General features: G+C 50.3%; 1 protein-coding gene across 6 annotated transcripts in view; it reads right to left on the bottom strand.

The window, feature by feature from the left end:
- Window positions 1-19,127, bottom strand: part of TRAF7 (TNF receptor associated factor 7) — a 37,136-nt gene that overhangs the window by 14,556 nt on the left and 3,453 nt on the right. The window contains exons 1-5 of one of the 6 annotated variants that reach the window (XM_064461354.1): window positions 18,578-18,718; window positions 7,029-7,147; window positions 6,724-6,781; window positions 5,502-5,593; window positions 730-846 (exon numbers count right to left, since the gene is read on the bottom strand). In XM_064461354.1, the coding sequence (XP_064317424.1) occupies window positions 730-846; window positions 5,502-5,593; window positions 6,724-6,781; window positions 7,029-7,109 (348 nt within the window). In that variant the 5' untranslated portion in view covers window positions 7,110-7,147; window positions 18,578-18,718. Of the gene's footprint in view, window positions 1-729; window positions 847-1,131; window positions 1,284-5,501; window positions 5,594-6,723; window positions 6,782-7,028; window positions 7,148-12,969; window positions 13,222-18,577; window positions 18,719-19,127 lie in introns of those variants that run through there. The other 5 variants (XM_064461355.1, XM_064461356.1, XM_064461353.1 and 2 more) reach the window with 5 other exon arrangements.

The following is a 19,127-nucleotide window of genomic DNA, read 5'->3' on the forward strand; positions in this document are numbered from 1 at the left end:
GTCCTGCTGGAGCCGCACAGCTCTCTGCTCCACGCCAGAGCAGGGCTTCACATTTCAGAGCATTTCAAATCAATCACTGCAGTTCAAGTCTGTCTTTTCATCCTGTGCTGCCCTCAGAACTGCAAACACAACCCCCTGGGTTCCTAAATATGAAACACACACTTTTATCCCAGGCAAAATGCTGCCTGACCTTTTATGCATCCAGTCTGGGGTTAGTTACTGGGTCACAAGCTAAGCTCAGCTTAAAAGTGTCCTCCCCCAACACGAGTCATATGGGGACAATTCCTTGCACCCTCCTGGGGCTTACAATCAAGTCAGTGGGGTGCCACGCAGCCCTAAATGCAGGATGGGGCTCTGAATCAGTGGGGAATTGTATTAGTCTTTCTGCCTGGGGCTAGACCACCAGGCTAAAGACTTGCAACCCCCTACGGCTCTGCAGCACAGCCGGGGACTTTGCAAAGACTTAAGGTTTTTCTGAGAAGCAAAAAAGCCTCACCATTGTCCCCTCTTTACGTATGGGGAAATGGTACATAAGGAAGCAAAATAACTTGCAGAAGTCAGTGGTGGAAACAGAATTAAAACCAGGGGTCCTGATAGCCAGGCTTTTAGTTGCCAGACATAACGAAAATCTGCCCAGGATTGCTCTTTGTACTCACAAGAGTCCGCTAAGTTACTCTTTTGACACTGAACTTCCCAGTACTGCTCCTTCAGACAATCCCAAATACCTACTGGCTCCTCCTCTTCCTCATGGAGCGAGAACGTCGAGCGCAAGGACATGTTGGACTCGGAGTGCAATGAACGGACGGAGATAGCAGAGTCAGAGCGGCGTGGGGTGCTGATCGGAGGCTTCAAAGAGATAAAACCCAGTTCTTGTTATTGCAACTAACTCCCCCCGCTCCAAAGCCTTATGCACAGACTTCAAGTGCAGTCCCCCCCCTCCACAAAACTCAGCTGCTCCATTTGTTCATCCACTCCGCCAAAGCTGCACTGAGTGGCCCGCCTCGCTGCCGCGGGCCCTTCCCAAGCTCAGAGACCGGACAGGCTTCATTCAGGTTTAACTTACTAAACCAAGCTGACATCTAAATTTGAAGCACGTAACTTTCTCAAAGGTGCATTCGTCTGTATACTTACCGTGCGCACCCGCAAAGCAATGGTTTGGAAGAATTAATCCTCCACAGAAAGCTTTGTAAATCTCCCCCAGAGACAGCTACCAGCTTCTGCAATTCTTATAACCTCTGCAGCAGCACTTGTTGTTTCACTCGCTATCTAACTTCTGCCAAATTTCTTTGCGTAAGTGTGGAGACTTCCTTCTATTCAATTCAGTAACAGACTGGCTTTGTCGCTTCCTGCTTGGGAGGGGAGAGCTAAGTGGACATGGCATGCACCAATCAAGAAAAATCCCACTGGTTAGGGCGGCCTTGGGATTGGCTTTGAGGGAACGCTGCCGCTGGAATATTAACCAGCACCGCATCTCTCAGGGTGGAATATCAACCAGCAGCGCGTAGCCAAGATGCCATTCGGCATCAGAGCGAAAGCGGAGACTCTTCAGACCACGGGGTGATTGGATTTGGGCCGGTTAGCGCAGCTGCTGCTGGGTCGCTCTGGACTAGATGCTGCTGGCAGGCTGGGAAGAGTGCAGAGAAGCACTAGAAGTCTCCAAGGAGCAGAAAGGATGGGCTGACAAAGAAACGGCAGAATGAAGCCATAAGCTTCAGACGCTTAGCATCGAGAGATGACCAATGCCCAGGCTACCTGCACGTATCACACCTATACGTGGCTCGGCTGTAGCCTACATCAGCCACAAACTCCTAAGTGCTGGCTGGAAGGAGCGCTGGAGGTCACTGCCCTGCTGCCCCCTCGAAGAGGAGCTCTCCCTGGCCCCGGATCAGGTCAGCCCTGGCACTGCCCAGCTGGAACGGGGAAAGCTGCGCAGACGAGACTCTGCCGCCCCGAGCTCTCGTCCTGCGCTACCTTGTGAGCAAAACGGCTTTTCCTCATCTTCAGTCTGAACCTCGCCAGCTGCATTTTGTGTGCTCGCCCTGGGTGAAAGCGTGTGACACCGCACCCAAGGACAGGCAAGAGCAATGTAAGAGGCCAGTGGGGCAGTCAGGAAATTCAGCAATAAAAGATGGAAGATGAGCTTCGGAGACTGCCGTCTTCCCCAGAGACAGACTATACTGCAGCCTGAGCGCAGTGCTTGCTGGGCTGCAGAAGAGCAGACCAGGAGCCTGCTGGCTCTTCACACCGCTCTGCTTCTTAATTTTTATGATACTGGGATCCTAGGAGCTCAGAAATGCTGCATCTGCTTAGAAGCCAAAGCATAAAGCTCTTTTTCTTAAAGAGGGCATACTTACTGCCTAAATAGATAAACCTTGAGGAGGAATGGTTATAACGAGGTAAATCAATTTTATGTGTAGCCATTAATTTTGTTATTTTCCTCCACTAGTAACAGAAGTTGTTAAAATAACAAGAATGACTGTGCATAGTTCCCGTTCTGGAGGTGACACAGAGATCAGGGCAACGGCAGGCTCTGCAGGGAGGCAGTTTTATCAAGAGCAACATCCTGTGTGGATCACCGATGGCGGGGAGGGGGACTGCAGCCCAAGAGCACTTCCAGGAGGCAGAGGTGTGAGACACAGCCTTGCTAGGCTTGCGCAACACTGCGGGCTCAGCTCCCCGTGTCCTGGCGGGGCTAATGCTGGTGCAAAACACACAGGTGGGAAGCTGATGTGCAGGGAAAGGTCACTCCCCTCGGGTTGTAGTGACAACGCTGAATGGCAGAGGTGTGCACTGGCGTTTACTGCCCCTCTAGGTATCTGCAGCCTTTGTTTTTGCCAAGCAAACAAGGCTAAGATGTGAGAGACCTCAGCTCTACAGGCTTAGTCACTGCACTGCTTCCCACTCCTAGCCTGGCTATTTAGACTGAGCTTTGCAGCCCTAGCCAGCACAAGGGGACTGACTGCAGGGTGCTCTTGCATCGCAAACAGAATTACAGAGCATTAGGACCATAGGACCCCCACCCTACAGGCATCGGCCCAGGTTGGGGGGGACCCATATGCACCAAAGCCAGGCGGCGGCAGGCCCTGCCACAATGGCAAGGTGGCACAAGGGGCACCGCTTCAGCCAGGCTTGGATTTGGGAGGATCTGTCGGAAAGGTCCCACCTCCCCACAGCTGTGCCAGGGCTATTTCTGTGCTAAACATCAAGCCCCTCTTCAAACCGCCCAAGGATGGAGCGCTCCAGCATCTTTTGATGGAAGATGGGTAGCTTGTGGCTGGCCAGTAACTCAGTCCAGCCTCTGGTTCAGGGGGAAACTCCCTGTAAACAGCTAAGACTTTGGACAGCAAGTCAGCTTTTCAGCCATTAGTATACACCTGCCCCAGTATTCAGCTGTAATCTTTAGGTGTAGTTCTAGTTCCCATCGTGGCAGCTACAAAAGTAGCCTCCACGTGAAGGCTCTAGCGCACAGTCCTCGTCCTCACTCCCTGTAGGCATAGCGAGGCTGGGAATCCATGGCACTGTTTCCAGGAAAGATGACAGCAGCCACTCAATAAGGCCTGCCCTGCACACAGAACATGCTGCTCTGCTTTTGGTTTCATTAACAGAAGCTTTAAAACTAAAGAAAAAGGGGGGGCGGAGGTCACAGGAGGACTCCGACTCATCTCCAGCTGTCTCTCTGATGGCTGACAAGCCCTTGGCAGCTCCTGGAGAAGAGAAAACTTAGCGATGAGGAAGGGAAATCCCAGATCATTTCCTGACAAAGCAAAGGAAGCTTCCTGAAAGGGTTAGTGAGAGTTTGTCTGGAGCAGCAGGCGGAGCAGGGCTGTGGTGCTCCTCGTTTGTTAGCACCTCGGGCCGCAGGCGGCTTCCTGAACCTCTCATTACCACTCTTGCTATTTTTGCTTAAGAATATTTAGCACTCCAGGGAAAGTGGCCTGGGACTGTCCAAGAGAACGGAGGCTAGGTCCTAGGAGAGATCTCTCCTATTCTCGGCTGCACACCTCAATTTGCCACGCCGACTTTCAAAGCAGTCAGGGAGCTTCTCCATCAGCCACGGCTAAATGTAATGTCCCCAGCACGCCCTGCTCCTCTGGAAAAAAACCCTACCTGCGCTCCGAGAACTGCACAGCTTGTGAAAAGGGTGCAGTGAGCACAGAGCTCAGTCCCCGGGCTCAGTGCTGACAGCCAAGGGCTTCCTGGAACAGTGGCCCAGCACCACGGGGTCAGTGGTGCAATGGAGAGCTGCGTTTGCCAAGGACACAAGGCAAACGTTCAAATGACTTTTTGGAAAAAAAAACCAAAACCAAACAAAAAAAACACCCAAAACCAAACACATGCTCCCATAAAACACAGCAAGATCTCTGAGTAACAGAAGGAATTTCATAGGATGATGACAATAAAGCTCTTTGCAATCTGGTGTCAAATTTATTTTAAAAAAGTGCTGTAGCTCCATACTGTTGCTGACCCCAGTCTCTGACAGTGCCTAACTTCAGCACCAGCAGTGATCCATTTATTCCTGGCTTGGAAGCTGGGTCTTGCAACCCGACAAAGATTACGACTTAGTTTGAAGCATCTAATACTTACTTGCTTAAATCTAAATAGGAGCTTGTGGTTACGAGATGTTCTGGAGCACTAGGGATGGGAGAAGATCAAGGCCTCAGAGCTATCCATCCATTCACTGAGGTTTGCTTTGCTGTTCACAATTTGATTGATTTAAGCTGATTTAATTTCTCTTTAAGCAGCTAACTCTGGGGCCTGTTGGATCACTAAATTCCCCCAAAAGAAGTTACTCAAAAGTGAGCATGATGAATGAGAAAGCTGGGTACAAAATTGGGAAGCGCTTTTCTGCAAAAATATTGCAAGACACGGGAATGGTTTGTGTGAGCAGACCCTGATGATGTAATTCTCAGGAGCAGAGCATAGTCTGTGGTGTCTGACATCCCACTCTGCAGGTTTCAGACGTGCTCCCTGTGGTCAGAAGCCCCATCTGGAGGTGGAAAGAGGAACGGATTTTCTGGTCGTAACTGCAGGGCCAGCTGTGCTGCTGGATGGTCCATCCAACACGCCCCGATGGAGGCTGCCTGGCCTCAGCCACAGCGCCAGACATCGCTGACAGGAGCTGTTTTCTCCCAGGCTCAGGAGGCCCAGAGGACACTGCTCACATCAGGAGGCAGGTGAAGCCTCACATACAGGCCTGTGGGATTTGTAGCTCCTGGGCTTTGTAACCGCACACTGTTTCGAAGCAGCCTGAAAATGAGCACCAGCAGTGCCAGCCCAATGCCCCAGGTAGGAGCAGCCTCTGCTTCCCCACTGCACCAACCCTGGGAGCAGCCAGGAAATGCTGAGGCTGGTCCTGCCTCAGGTGCAGGCACCTGCCTCCGATATAACGCAGTGCACGGGAACGATGAGGGAGCCAGAAAAGTCCGGAGGAGCACCAGGCGTCTCTCATTTGACATATAATCAGCTAAGCCAGTCAGCGAGGGGGTCCTGGCAACACCTACCATGCCATCGTCCTCATCCCGTGGGGAGTAGGTGAGTGTGCTGGAGGAGGATGGGGTCCGACGATGCTGTTTAAAAGTATTGGTCCCGTCAGCTTTAAAGCAAATAAATAAAAAAAAAAAAGCAAGCATTTAGGCTCCTTGGTAACATTTGCAAGATACAGGCCAGTCTCTGTAGCTGTAAGTGTTCCTTAAAAACAGAAAAGGCTAGGGATTCCCCAGCTCCAGTTCTTGACTGGGACATACCGGTGCAGGCAGAACAATCCTGATCCCTGACAGCTTGCTAAGATGCACGCCGCCCTTTCAAGGTAGCTTGCCCAGAAAAGAGCACAGATAATATTCTACCAGGTCCATAGGTTAAAAATACTATTAAAAGGAACCTTATACTCCCACATATTTTAGTCACCGACAAAAATTGCTTCGATCGAGGGAAGTCTGGATATTCTTGTAGCACACAGGAAACATACTAAATTAAGTTGGAGATATTTGTATAAAGATCATATTACTGACTTACATAAAATTTTGAATCTAAATATTCAGGAGTCCAAAAACATCTAGAGTCTGGTACAAATGTAATCCAAACATTTCCCCCAAGCAGATGGTCATTTCCTTCTCTAAATCAGTGTCAAGTGCCACAGTTTCTTTATGAAAGTAAGGATATTTTTATTCCAGAATGAAACCAGACCTCTTCCTACATTCACACCACGTGTGAGGGCTCAGACTCCTCACCTGCTGAGCTTTGAGGAACAAAGCACAAGAATTTTAAATGAGCAGGTCCACTTGCACCCCCTCCCGTCCGAGTTAAAAATGGCCACGGGGGTTTTACCAAAGTGTCCAGAGCGACTCACGGTCAGGCAGAGAGTGAAGATGGGAATTTTCAGTGCTGGTAATGATTGCGTGAGAAGTCAGAGACGGATAAGATTTGGGACTGAGCTCTGTAGCAAACCCTGTTGCACTAGCCTAATTTTAGCAAGGGCATCCCAGTTGTACTGTTAAGCCTGCCTAACAGGAGAAAACTGCACGCTCATTTCCATCACGCCTGGTGATCAGATGCCATGATTAAATAACACTTGGGCTGCATAATACTAAAAACAGCACCTTGGCACCTGTCTAATGAACACAGTGATCCTCCCAACAGCTTTGTGGTCTGTAAAACAACAACAACAAAACAGTAGGAATCACACGTAGCGCTTTGGGGGGAAGCTCTGTGCAGGAATGCACTCACCCTTTGTGATGGTCGTCACAGCAGAGTAGGCTGGCCCAAAAGTTGTTTCCATTCTTGTCTGAAACATTGACAAAAGGAAGGTCAGTGCGTTTCACTGCAGCACAGCCCAAAGGCTCGCTGCCTTTCCCGAACTGGTGAAAAAAATGTACATACATATTCTCAACTTTTATCTGTGGATATTGTGATTTTTAAGAGGCGAGGAAGTACCATATTTACAAAAGCCATCTCCATTTTCTCAAAAGAAAGGATGAGGCCATAAGAAGCAGCCCTAGCCCCTAGCCTCTGCCGACCGCACCGAGCCTTACCCCGTTAGTGTTTTCGGAAGTAGTGATGTTTGTTGTGCCACTGGAGAAACGATTGTAGCGAGCGTTCTTGTTTGAGCTCATAATCTAGGCCAGCATTTGTTAGTCATGGGAAGTTTGCTCTGTGGAAGAAGAAAGACAGAAAGAGTGTCAGGCTCATTGTCAAAGCCAGGTTTCTTCAAAGCATTTCTGGATGAGTATTGCAGCATTTTCTAAAGGTACGGTACCTTTTAAAATGGCTCCTTAATCACCCAAATACTGGAATACCCATAATCATTAGCTGCTTTTACAAGTATACAGCTGGTTTAATCGCAGATGAGACTTCTCAGACTACTCTAGGACAGACTGCATTCCACTGGTCCCGATACACATCAATCTTTTAAAAATGAGAGCATGTGCCAGTTGTGACTGAAGTCCCAGCAGAGAAGAGCCCTATGCAGGCTCTGTATCTGGTCTTCTCTCCCTCCCCAGTTTGAGCGTAGCTCAGAAAGCAGGTTACCTGCTGCTCCCCAAAACGCTCTGCACAGAGCAGTGCTTAGTAAGCAGGGTCCTAAAAGGGAGCCCCTCCCGCAAGACACAGCGACGGCGAGCACGGAGCAGACTGTACCATGGCAGGCAGAGGGATTTCAGCGGAGGCTGCAGACACCAGCCTGATCTTTCAGCGTGCGGGGAACCGTGAGCGCGTGGAGGGCAGAAGAGGTCTCTGGATGTAAAGCCATACCAGTAAAGCCCTTATCCCATTAACTGTGAGGCTCAAGCTGAGCTGGCCTGGACTCGAGAGCCCAGGGAGCTTATTCACTCGCAGCTTTTGCGGCTCAGGCCACCTTCCGAGCACACTATAGAAACATCCCATTCAGTCACCCGGGCCTTTGCTTTAGCACAAGAGGTGACTGCCTTCCTCCCTCCAGGACCACGCGCCCCCAGATGAAGGTGCCCTGGAAGCTCAGCAGCCCCACATCCTCATCAGCCCAGGTGGCAGAAAGGGATCCCTCCGAGGGAGCCCCTTTCCCGAGCAGGCTGTGCTGGGCTTTTTGGCACTTCCAGCCAAGGAAACCAAAGCCTAAACTTCCCTACACCCCCAGAACTTCAGGCTGCCTCATATTCAAAAGTGTGGTTAGCACAGGCCTTGTCCTGTTCTGCTGATGAACTCAGTGGGAGTTTTGCTATTCAATTCAAAAGCCCTGGGCTGTACGCCTGAACACAAAAGCCAGGGCTAGATCTTCGCAGAAAGCAAAAATCCCACGTTTGATTTAGTTATATTTGCGTTAAACTAGTTCCTTCCAGCACGGTCTGAGCTACGAGGTCAAGGAAACCATGAAAGAAACCTCACTTCAAGTAACATGTTTGTGATTCTGGATCTCACTCTCAGTTTCTGCTCAGAAACAACCAGCAAAGTCTGGATCATCACCCAGAAAGAGAAACCGTCTCCCCCGCAGAAGTCAGCAGAGGGGCTCATTTCTCTTCCTCCATTGTTTACACAGTTTTTTACTAGGTCCAAGTTTGCAAAGTCAAGTATTATGCAATAATAGTCTGCAGAAACACATGGAGTTTGCTTCCTTTAACCTCTGTTGAAACCTGATGCTGGCTTCAGGGCATAAAATCATGCTGTTGTCCCAGCTAATCTGACAAGATGCTCTCAGAAGAGTCTCCTTTGGAGACAGGGTGCCCATAGGAAGGAGCTGCACCTCCTCTCTGCCATGGTACAGAGATGCTTCTGTCTTAAGCAGAGGCTTCCATCAGGGAAGACAAGGGTTCAGCAGGGCACTGAGCTCTCCTCCCAGCCTGCCCCTTCATCCTTGCAGCAGAAAGGTACTGCTTGCACTCGCAGGCTGTCCCAGCCTGCCCAAGGAGCCAGGGACCCTGCGCTCCAGGAATAAGCTGCTCCAGAACAATCCTGATTAAGAGACCCCTTTTGTCAAGGTATAGTTAAGTCTTGGTACTCCCACTGCCAGCAGCAGAGTCCAAGGGCTAAACAGACAAGACAGACATCTGCAGTGAGGACAGAGAGGCCAAAAACGGTTTACTAAGACACAACCAAACCCCTTTTCTGCAGGACAAGAGCCAACGACCAGCGAAGGTTGCCTCAGAAGAAACACCCCGCAGACGCCTGCGATCGGCCGATGCAGAGCTCCCGGTCCCTTTCAGACACCCGGGCTTCTGGCCCCGGCTGAGATGGCACCGCTCTGGCCAGGCTTTCGCACTCCCGCTGCCCCATTCCCAGCTTCTGGGGAGGTGAAGTGTCTTGGCTGTTTCTAGCAATTGGTTTTCTTTTATCTGAGGGTGACAAGTCCTAAATCTTAAAGCTTTTTCTAAAGGAGACCGCTGTGATTTCTCCGCTTTAAAGCAAGGGAAACTGAGGCACACAGGGAGCCACGATCACCAACGCAGCTGTGACACAGGACATGCCCAGGGCCTCCTTAGTCCCAGCCCCAGCGCGAGGCTGCCGGCACACAGGGCCGGTCGCGTCCTGCACTCACATTTTAACCATCGCAAAGGCGATGCTCAGGACATCCTCAGCCAGTGCTCTGCTAACGGCCAACAGCTCAGCCACGCCTGACGCAGCACTTCGTGGTGCTTGCTGCAGTTCTTTATCAGACAGCTGTCAGGCAGCCAGATGACAGCCGCAGGACCGCCCAGGGAATTGCTACTCAGGTCTAAACTCTCAAAAAAAGTTACAGTCTAAAACATAAACACGCCCCCCCCCAAAATCCCAGCTGACGACCAACCAACCAAAAACCTCAAAACCAAACCCAAGACCAGCTTAAAAATAAGGATCTGGATAATGTTTTCCACAGATTTGAAAGCGCTGTCCTGGCCCTTCGCAAATGCCAGATCCCTTAGGAAGATGCTGAGCAGAGTTGCTGGAGTTGTCTCAAGAACAGCAGGAATGAAGTAGTGCTGTGCTGCTGCATCATGGAGACCTGCCGAGTTTAAAGCTGGGTTCCAGCAAGCGAGAAGTTTGGCATTGGCAATCAGGACCCTTTTATTCCTTTCAGTGGTTCCTTAGGGCACAGATAACAGAAGGCACGGCGGGGAGGGTGGTGGGGAATAGGGCAGACAAAGCTTTTGGGTAGCACACTGGCCGTGGCCCCACAAGATCTGAATCCCGCTCACCCCCTAACTCCCTCGCAACCTTAGGCAAGCCACTGGAGCTCTCTGCCTCCTCCCTGCACAAGTCTCTTCAGCTTAACCCTTCTGCACAGCGTATCTGGGCTACAAAGCCTGAAGATAAAAGAATCTTTGGATATTTGTGCAGCGTCTAGCACAAAAAGGTCTCCACCTTAGCTGGGGCCTCCAGATGATGCAGCGCTCATAAATAACGTAAAGCAAGTACTTCCATGAGTGATGACACAAACTGCCACATTTCCTGTGATTTCATGTCTTAAGGTTGCATTATTTCATGTCTAATAACATGCATCTAACCCTACCCTACAGTTCCCCTCCTGTATAGGTTCCCTCTGTCTAACAATACAGCTAAACTAATCTGCTCTGGAGAAGGGATTCAGCACCCTCCTCCTCCCATGTTAGGGTGGAAATAGATGGACTTGCTTTTCAGAAGGCCTATGAATTAATGATTCTTTCTTCAGAGAACCTCAGCAGCCCAAACATCCTCTATCCTGCACTACTCAAGGGTAGAGCAGGGGTATGGTCCCACCTCACCAGTCCTGACAGCATTAAGGGAACCTGGCATACCAAATATTCCTGCTGGGTTTTTAAGGCATCGCTCCCAGACGGAAAGAGAGGAAGCCCATCCTTATGGAGGATTGTGGGCTATCTGGAGACTCAGGAAAAAGCTTCATCAATCCTTCTCATTTCAGGGTATGTATTGCCTTCAAACATAACAGATGGAGACTCAAAAAAGCAATGGGAAAGCGCTCACTGTGGAGCACCAAGAGACAGGAAAAAAACAAGAATGAGGACAACTAACAGGTTGAGTAGTTTTGTAACATCATTAAATGTAGGATCAGACGTGCAACAAGCAGTCATAGTCATACACAGGCACTTGAGCTACTGCAATCAGCCAGTTCCGGGCTGTCAGCCGAGGATGCGTACGACCCTTTAAATAACTGCCTTTGGAACTTCTGTGCAGGGTAGGAGGTGTCCACCGTGGTGCGGCTCACGGGGTCACCCAGCAGGCCACAAACAGCTTACTGCTGAGAGGCATTAAGGAGGCACACCTCCAGTTTCACCCTGTCCCAAAGCCCCACTGAAATGGATGCAAAATGCCTTCCAACTTCAACGGATCTTGGAGAAATCCAAAGCGAGGAAGGAAACATGGGCTGGAATACGGGGATTTTCCACTCCTGGTTTATAAGCACGTCCTGCGCTCTGCAGCTTGGCTGAGCAGCCTACCTGCAAGCAGCAGCAGGGAGCCTGCTTCGTGTCTTCGCTGAGCAGAAACCAGAGGAATGCAAGAAATGGAAAAAATGTCGCGTGGAGTATCAGCCAGGCTGCAGAACACCAGCCGCCACATGAATATCTGATTTCAGCCCAAATCTCTGCAACCACCATATATAGGAAGCATTTCAACAGAGCAGACACCTCTCTCTACAGCACTGACAGCTCTTTGACATCTCAGTCTTCCAAGCGGTTCTGAGAAAGGCCTTTTCCAACAGATATCAAGGAAGTTAAAAGGGGGCAGAAAGGAGCCGGTGTTGTCGACATTAATACCAGCTTCCTACAGCGCTTGCAAAAATCTCCACCAGATCTCTGAACCTTGGTTTGGCATCTGAACCCTGCCAGCTACGCCGTCCAGTCCTCCCAGGCCCGGAGGACGAGCACCCCTCCTGGGTGCTTGATGTCCCTCCCCGGGGCACCCTGCACCGGCCACGGGCAGCTCCTGCCCCCGCTCTGACTGCAGGGTCTGAGCAGAACCGCGTCTTGAGGAGACACGGACTATCACACCGTAAAGTACCAAATATTTTGTGTAACAAAACACGGGCATTCTGTGACCAAGAAGAAAAACTGAGATTTACTGGAAAACACAGAATCCTTTGGGTTGCTAAGTCCTTCTCAGATGATCAAATACAAAGGGGCTCCAGAAATCCCCTGAGCATCTTGAGCAGCTCCGCAGAGCAGCAGATCAGAAGCCCTCACGCAGGAGATGTTCTCCCAGTTTTCCAGCCCCGGACTCTACAGGGTCAGGTTATGATTTCCAGCAAAATGGGCTACAGAGGCACCCTGACACCTGCAATGAGACGACAGGCTCTGTCTGCTCTGAAAAGGCAAGAACTGTTGAAAGAACTTGTGTTCTTTCAGCACAACAGCACAGGGCTGCCCTCTAAACCAGAGAGGCATGAGTGGAGCCGTGCCCCTGGAGATCAGCCTGGGAACCCAGCCTGTGATCCAGACTCTCCTTGCCTGAAGTTAATTTTTGTTTGTTTGCTTTGTTTTTAACATGCAACTTTAGTGGTTTTGACAGTAAAAAAATTAAAAAAAAAAAAAACAGAGGGGAAAAAAACCTACCCAGGAAGAAGGAAGCTGTGGGGATCTGCTGCTTGCTACATCACATGGCGAACAGTAACCAGATGCGAGGGAGGGGAAGGGCTAGGTTTCAGCATTTGCACACCACAGGAATCAACTCAGGCTTTTGAGACTCAGCAAGAAGAAAAGCCTTAAAACTCCTACTTTAGTAATCCAGGCAAGGAAAAACCCAACCACCAGTAGTTGCATAGACAGCTAAGGGAAGCAGCGCTCTTCCTCCCCTCTGCAGAGGCCAACAGGATCAGCCACGGAGAGGTTTACTGCTGGCTGTTTTGTGTTGCAGGGAGGGGAATCACCCCCGGGACCAGTGTCCTGGCTGATCCTCTGGCCATGCTGAAGAGTTTGCCGACAGGAGGGGTCTGGCGGGACCGACACAGGTACCTCAAGGGTCTCCACTCCTCTCAGCCCCCAGAGCACACACACACCTGGCTATTCCCAACACTCAGCAGCAGATCCTTACCACCAACCTCAAGATGAAGGCCAAGGCTTTGCGGGTGGACGTGGTATGAGGAGAAGGGACGGCTGAGTATCTCATCCTTCACAAACATCACATAACCTGCCTGGTCCTGATTAGGAGCTGGTTTCTCATGCGGGAACCACACCATTGCAGGCACAACGGCACCGCTGGGGTTCGTGCTCCGGCTGCTCTCCGGGACGAGACACGGGCACGGCACCAGCTCCGCAGGTGAAACGTGGCACCGCTGGGGAGCGGCTGCAGACACAGTGCCCCACACTGCACAGTGCCTCTCTGCCAAGAAACCTGCAAACATCCCCGCCTTACGCAATCAACAGCCCATAAAGCTCAGCGACATGTCTTACATCTGCTCAGTTTTTTTTTCTCCTCCCCCAGTTCACTGAAGCTGTCTCTAAGGTTATTCAATCCCGCGGAAACTGCTGGGCTGGCGAAATCATACACAGCAGGAGTGTTTGCTGGAGAGCAAGGCCAATGAGTGCAGCTGGCCTTGTGAGAAAGGCAGGCATGCGGTTATCCTGCTCTGGCTGGGAACAGGCTAGGGGTGACGTGAATTTCCTTATTTCACAGCCTGGGCATTTATGGCATAAGACACAGCTTCTGTTCCTCTTGCAACACCGCAGCCAGAACGGGAAGGGTTACACATCCTGGGGAGTATTGGCACATCACTGGGGAAATACAAATGCTATAATGCTGCTCCAACAGGCCAGCTCAAGAGGACAGGGGCAAGGCAAGGCAAGCAGATGCCGAGAGCAGGAGGTGTGTGTTTGTGGATTACACCCCCTTCCTCGGCTGCATCGCCAGCTCTCACACAGCCGGGGCTCCTCTGGGGGAGGTAACAGGGCTAGTAAGTCCAGTCTGGTTTGGGCAGGCTCTGCCCACTTCGTCCTTCTGCAGTACCAAGGTGTTGCCCACACTGTCTACCTGCGAACAGATTCTCAGCATCCCACAGCAACCTGCAAGGGAATGTCTCAGACCAAAGCACAAATGCGACAAGATTCACGAGCTCGAATGCTAACCCGTCTAACAGAGACGGCCGTGGGGCTGTCACCCTGGCTGTCTTGGTCAGCATCTCCGGCGGAAATAGCACTCATTTCGTAAGTGCTTGCGAGCTTCATTAACAGGGTTACAGAACATGGTGACAAGGACTATCAACATCTAGTCTGACTTGTAAAACATGGGCCGTAAGAATGCGCGCGAGCTCCAGCAGATCGCAGAGATCGACATTTCTCGGGGTGGAGACAGGACAGGCTGCAGAGGGTGGAGCTCAATGATCACTCAGTTAGAGAAGACTACGCAAGGGTTCCTCCAAGAACCGCTGCCGAATAAACTTTTTCAAGGTCATAGGTGAACTTGTTGAGTAGAGTGAGCAGTGAAATCACCACGTTTGCAGACGACACTAAGCTCCTTTGGGAAAACACCATGCTGATGGTAAGGAACTCAAAAAGAACCTCAGAAAACTGCGGAGCTAAAAAGGTTGCAGATTAGCTTTTGTGGAGATAAATGTCACGCAATGCATCGAAGGGAAAAATAATGAAAGCAGACCTATGCAACACTCAGCTCTGACCTGACAGCTGCAGCTCAGGGAAGAGATGCTGGAGTCTCCGGGGACAGTTAGCTGCAATTCACAGCCCAGAGGACAGCAGCAGGCAAACGAGCCAGCCGAATGCTGAGCAGCATCACAAAACCTGTGGAGAACACCCGCGAGAGTGTTATTTGGGTACTACATAAAATCTTGATGTACTTATTTCCTGAGTACTGTAGCAGTTCTGGGTTTTGCTTCAGTAGAAGGCCACAGTGTAGTTAGAGGAACTTCAGGGACTGACAAATAAAATGATCCATGGGATGCAGCCCCTAATCCAACTGCTGAGTGCTGGGAAAATATGAGGCTAAACGGGTGGTAGAAAGCGCTCAGGTTCACGTGCTCTCCATCAATAGCAACCATTTTCGGAACTGAAGACAGAACTGGGGCTAGGCAGACCGATGCTCTGACCCGGCTGGACATTTCTTACACCCTTAGGGAGACCTCTCAAAGACCAGGCTCATACGCCAATAGGCGCAGTCAGTGCTAGAGGAACATAAAATGTGAACACAAGTTCAGCCTTACCAACAGGGCACAGCACTTCCATCAGGTGGGTCTTTGCTTCTGGGGAACGAGAGTCTTTCGAGCATCTACAAGTTTTTGCATTGCTCTTAGAAGTCATACGAACTTTTCTGAGCTACTTAAAGCAAGACCATAGCTGTGCTGAGCTGCCATCAATAAAAATAAAAGTGTTATTTTCAATTGCTGCTACTTCTACCAGCTCCTCAATTGACTGCAGAGCTGAGAGAGCACATTCAACAGCTGCTTGAACACTGTCATTCCTTTGTGCAAATGCAGTTCGGGAAGGTAAATGATTTTGTATTAGGTGTTTTTCCTAAAGGGTAATGAGTCCTTGGGATAGAAAAACTTTTTGCAATACTTCATGTTAAAACCTGAAGCAGTAACTTTCAGATGTGCCTGTAACAGGATCAAAAGCGATTGCCCTGGTGGAACAAAGCATCTCATTTTTCCCCCAAACCCAGAATGAAGTTAGAACCGAGGCCAATGTTCAATGCTGTTTCCATGACACAAAAGCTACACTTGAAGCTTTACTTCCATTTTAGGAAACCTACTACACCATTTTTCTTATGCATAAGTCTGCAGACCAGGTTTCAGTAGTGCCCGACCCCTGCAACCGAGATTGGCTTGTCTCGGCTCAGCACCCTCTGGGTCGCTGCTGGGGCAGCCAGGCTCGCAGAAACGGGCACGCTCAGAGCCCTTCCACACAAGGCCCTTAATCAAAAGGTGCTTTAAAAGTTGGCCCTAACATTAGAATGCTGCACGCTGTTCCTTTCAGAGTTTGTGATCTTTCCCACATCCTCATTCAAAGAACAGACGCATTCAGGGACCTTCACATTATTAAACTGTGGATTTGTTTAAGAAAAAAAAACCCAACCAAGCCCCCAAACCAAGAACTTCCCTACCCCTCCAAGACAAACATCTCAGTCCTGGCACTGTTTCTTGAGAGGGAATGGCTGTCTCCTCTGTGCAAGGCAGGTCATGATATAAGATTTGATTGATACAAGGTCATTGTGAAGATATCAGGCCAGCCATATCCTGGGCTGCACCAAAAGAAGCGTGGCCAGCAGGTCGAAGGAGGGGATTCTGCCGCTCTACTTGGCTCTGGTGAGACCCTGCCTGGAACACTGCATCCAGCTCTGGGGTCCTCAGTCCAGGAGAGACATGGATCTGTTGGAGCAGGTCCAGAGGAGGCCACAAAAATGGTCAGAAGACGGAGCACCTCTGCTATGAGGAAAGGCTGAGAGAGCTGGGGTTGTTCAGCTTGGAGAAGAGAAGGCTGCAGGGAGACCTTATGGCAGCCTTCCAGTGCTTAAAGGGGTCCTACCGGGAAGATGGGGACAGACTTTTTAGTAGAGCCTGTAGACACAGGTCAAGGGGTGATGGTTTTAAACAAAAAGAGGGTAAAAGGAAGACATTTTTTACAATGAGGGTGGTGAAACCCTGCCTCAGGTTGCCCAGAGAGGTGGTTGATGCCCCATACCTGGAAACACCCAAGGCCAGGTTGGACGGGGCTCTGAACGACCTGATCTACCACAGAATCACACAGAATCTAGTTGAAGATGTCCCTGCCCATGGCAGGGAGGTTGGACTAGGTGGCCTCTAAACGTCCCTTCAGCCCAAACCATTCTATGATTCTCTGATATCGTGCTTCAAAAGCTAAGAATAGTCACCTACACAAATCACACCAGAACTGGTGCTAACTGGTCCTTCTCAGCCTTACTTGGCAGAGAGCGAGTGGCTGCCAAGACCCCACGGGGTCCTGTGGACTAGCTGAGGCCTGCTGCTGGTTTCCCTGCTGCAAACTGGTCTGCAGAAGCCCGGCAGATAGATGGGATTGCAACTCATTTTAAAAAAAAAAAGCTCTTAAGACATGCCAGGTCAGCAGCAAAGCCGGGCTCTGAGAGATCAGCCTCTGTCCTGGCAGGAGAGTACACGAGGAAGCAAAGCCTCTGTTTGGAGGGCTTCAAACTTGGTTGATCAGTTCAGGAGCAGTGCAAGCTCACACAGAAAACACCTGTACAAGCATATCCCGAACTGCCTTGCACACCTCACCTCCACCCTGCGCAGTGCCAGCACAGGCACTTCAGCACGGCTGTGGGCAAGAGACCTGCCCATGAAAAACAGAAACTAGTCCATCCTCAGCCTTTCTAGTCCCACCCTGGGCTGGTATATTAGCCAAGTTCAGAAGCCTGCTCTCAGGTAGCCTGGGAAAGGAGTTAAACCCCAATAAATGTACTAAGTTTTTAGCAGATGCTGCACCCCGTGTCCTCCAAGGAAGCCAGAGGAACCCTTCTCTCACCTGCCGCATTCTCCTTGCCTGGAGCCACCCTGCTAGGCCTAAGGCGAACCACGTTTCTTCTCTACTTCGTTCCTCAATCACTGTGCAGTCACCGAGGGCTTTTCAAACTGCTTTGCCTTACCGATGGCTGCACTTCGCTGGAAAGGTTTAACCACTCCTATCGCATTATGGGATTCTTCCAGATTAAAGTAATAAGAAACCTGAGCCCATAATCGTTACTCAAAATGCACAAAGTATCAATTCCACCCCCTGCTCGCCCCCAACATCCTCCAAAGCTTTGAGACTTCATGACATGCTCTTGCTTGCCATCTGGGTGCCATGAGACCATTTGAAAGATCCATCTGAAATGCACCAGCCCCTTCACAAAAAAAAAAATCCAACCCAGCAAATTTCAGTCACCTGCTCTTTTTTCGTCCGGTTTCCTTGGACTTTGCCACTGAGAACAAGCAGGAGAATACACGGCAGGGCAGCTACACTCACTGCTAGGGAGGGTTAACAGCGACTGAGAAAGGGAGATACATGTGGTGCTTTACAGGCAGTGTGTCAGCTGGGCAAAATACGATCAAACCAGTCATTTCCTCCCCCTCGATAAACAAGCATTGAATCCTTGATTCCTGAAGAAATCAGTGGATGCGGGCACTTCCACTCTGGCAAATTTAGCGACAACCTTCAGGCAGAAGCACCATCCAACATCCCACAACCACCTAACACCACGCTAGGAAAGCCATTGTGTGTGCCATTAGCAGCTGTACTGTAGCCACGAGGGCTCAGGATGCAAGGGAGGGCAGCGATACTTCCTTTTCTCACAAACTCGGCTTCTTTGCTCACAACTTCACTTAAAGAATATAAAGGATTTCCCATTTCTGAAACCACCTGAAGCAACCTCAGAAAACACTTGCCGGGTGGCTGCACAGCCAAGCATTACATGTCCTTGCAAGGTCACTCTGAAGGATCACAAAATCAGCATAACAGAGGTCCAGCTGGCTGGACAGGCGACAGGTCTCCACTTCTAAACCGGCCCCGGACTCAGATACCTCCTGCTTCTTCATTAAGATCCAGACACAGGCATGAAAACAGTTCCTCCCTCACTACCGTCCGCGACCGCTGAAGCACAGCAGCCTCCCGGGAACGCTGCTGACACAGCCCTGACACCCAGCGCCCAGGGCAAACAATTTACCTTGGAGGAAACTCACCATCGGCCGTCTAAGCTGGCACGGAGCGGCAAAGCCCGGCAAAATGCCACCATGACCAAGTTCCTAAGTTGTGGGCAGGCTTTTCCTCGATCAAAATGTCTCTTTCGCTATCTGTGTGCGTGTACGTGTGTATCGCTCTTAAGTGATGTAAACAGAAAGGCATGCAGAGCAGTGGGCGATATGTAAATTCAGCTGGAAAATCCCGCAGCTCAGCCAATCTCCGCGCTGCCTCACAGCTTTGCCCTGACTGCTCCGAGACTGAAGAGGTTTAGTCTAGTGCAGAAAAAAACAACCACTCTTAGCACACACACAGATTTATTCTTCCGATCAGAGAAAACTCCAGGGACAGGACAGTTCATCGCTCACTTTAAAGGGAGTTTGAGTTTCTCACCCACTTTAGAAAGCTCCCAAACTATTCATAATACTGAATATCAAGCAACCTCACAAACAGCAACACAGTCTTTGCTTGTAGAGACAATCCAGGGAAATCCCGTTAACTAAGAATTGCCACAAAGGCAAAGCTTTCCTGGGCCAGTGAGCAGGGCTTGCC

The sequence above is a fragment of the Phalacrocorax carbo genome, chromosome 10 (genome assembly GCF_963921805.1).
Source record: "Phalacrocorax carbo chromosome 10, bPhaCar2.1, whole genome shotgun sequence".
Classification (NCBI taxonomy): domain Eukaryota; kingdom Metazoa; phylum Chordata; class Aves; order Suliformes; family Phalacrocoracidae; genus Phalacrocorax; species Phalacrocorax carbo.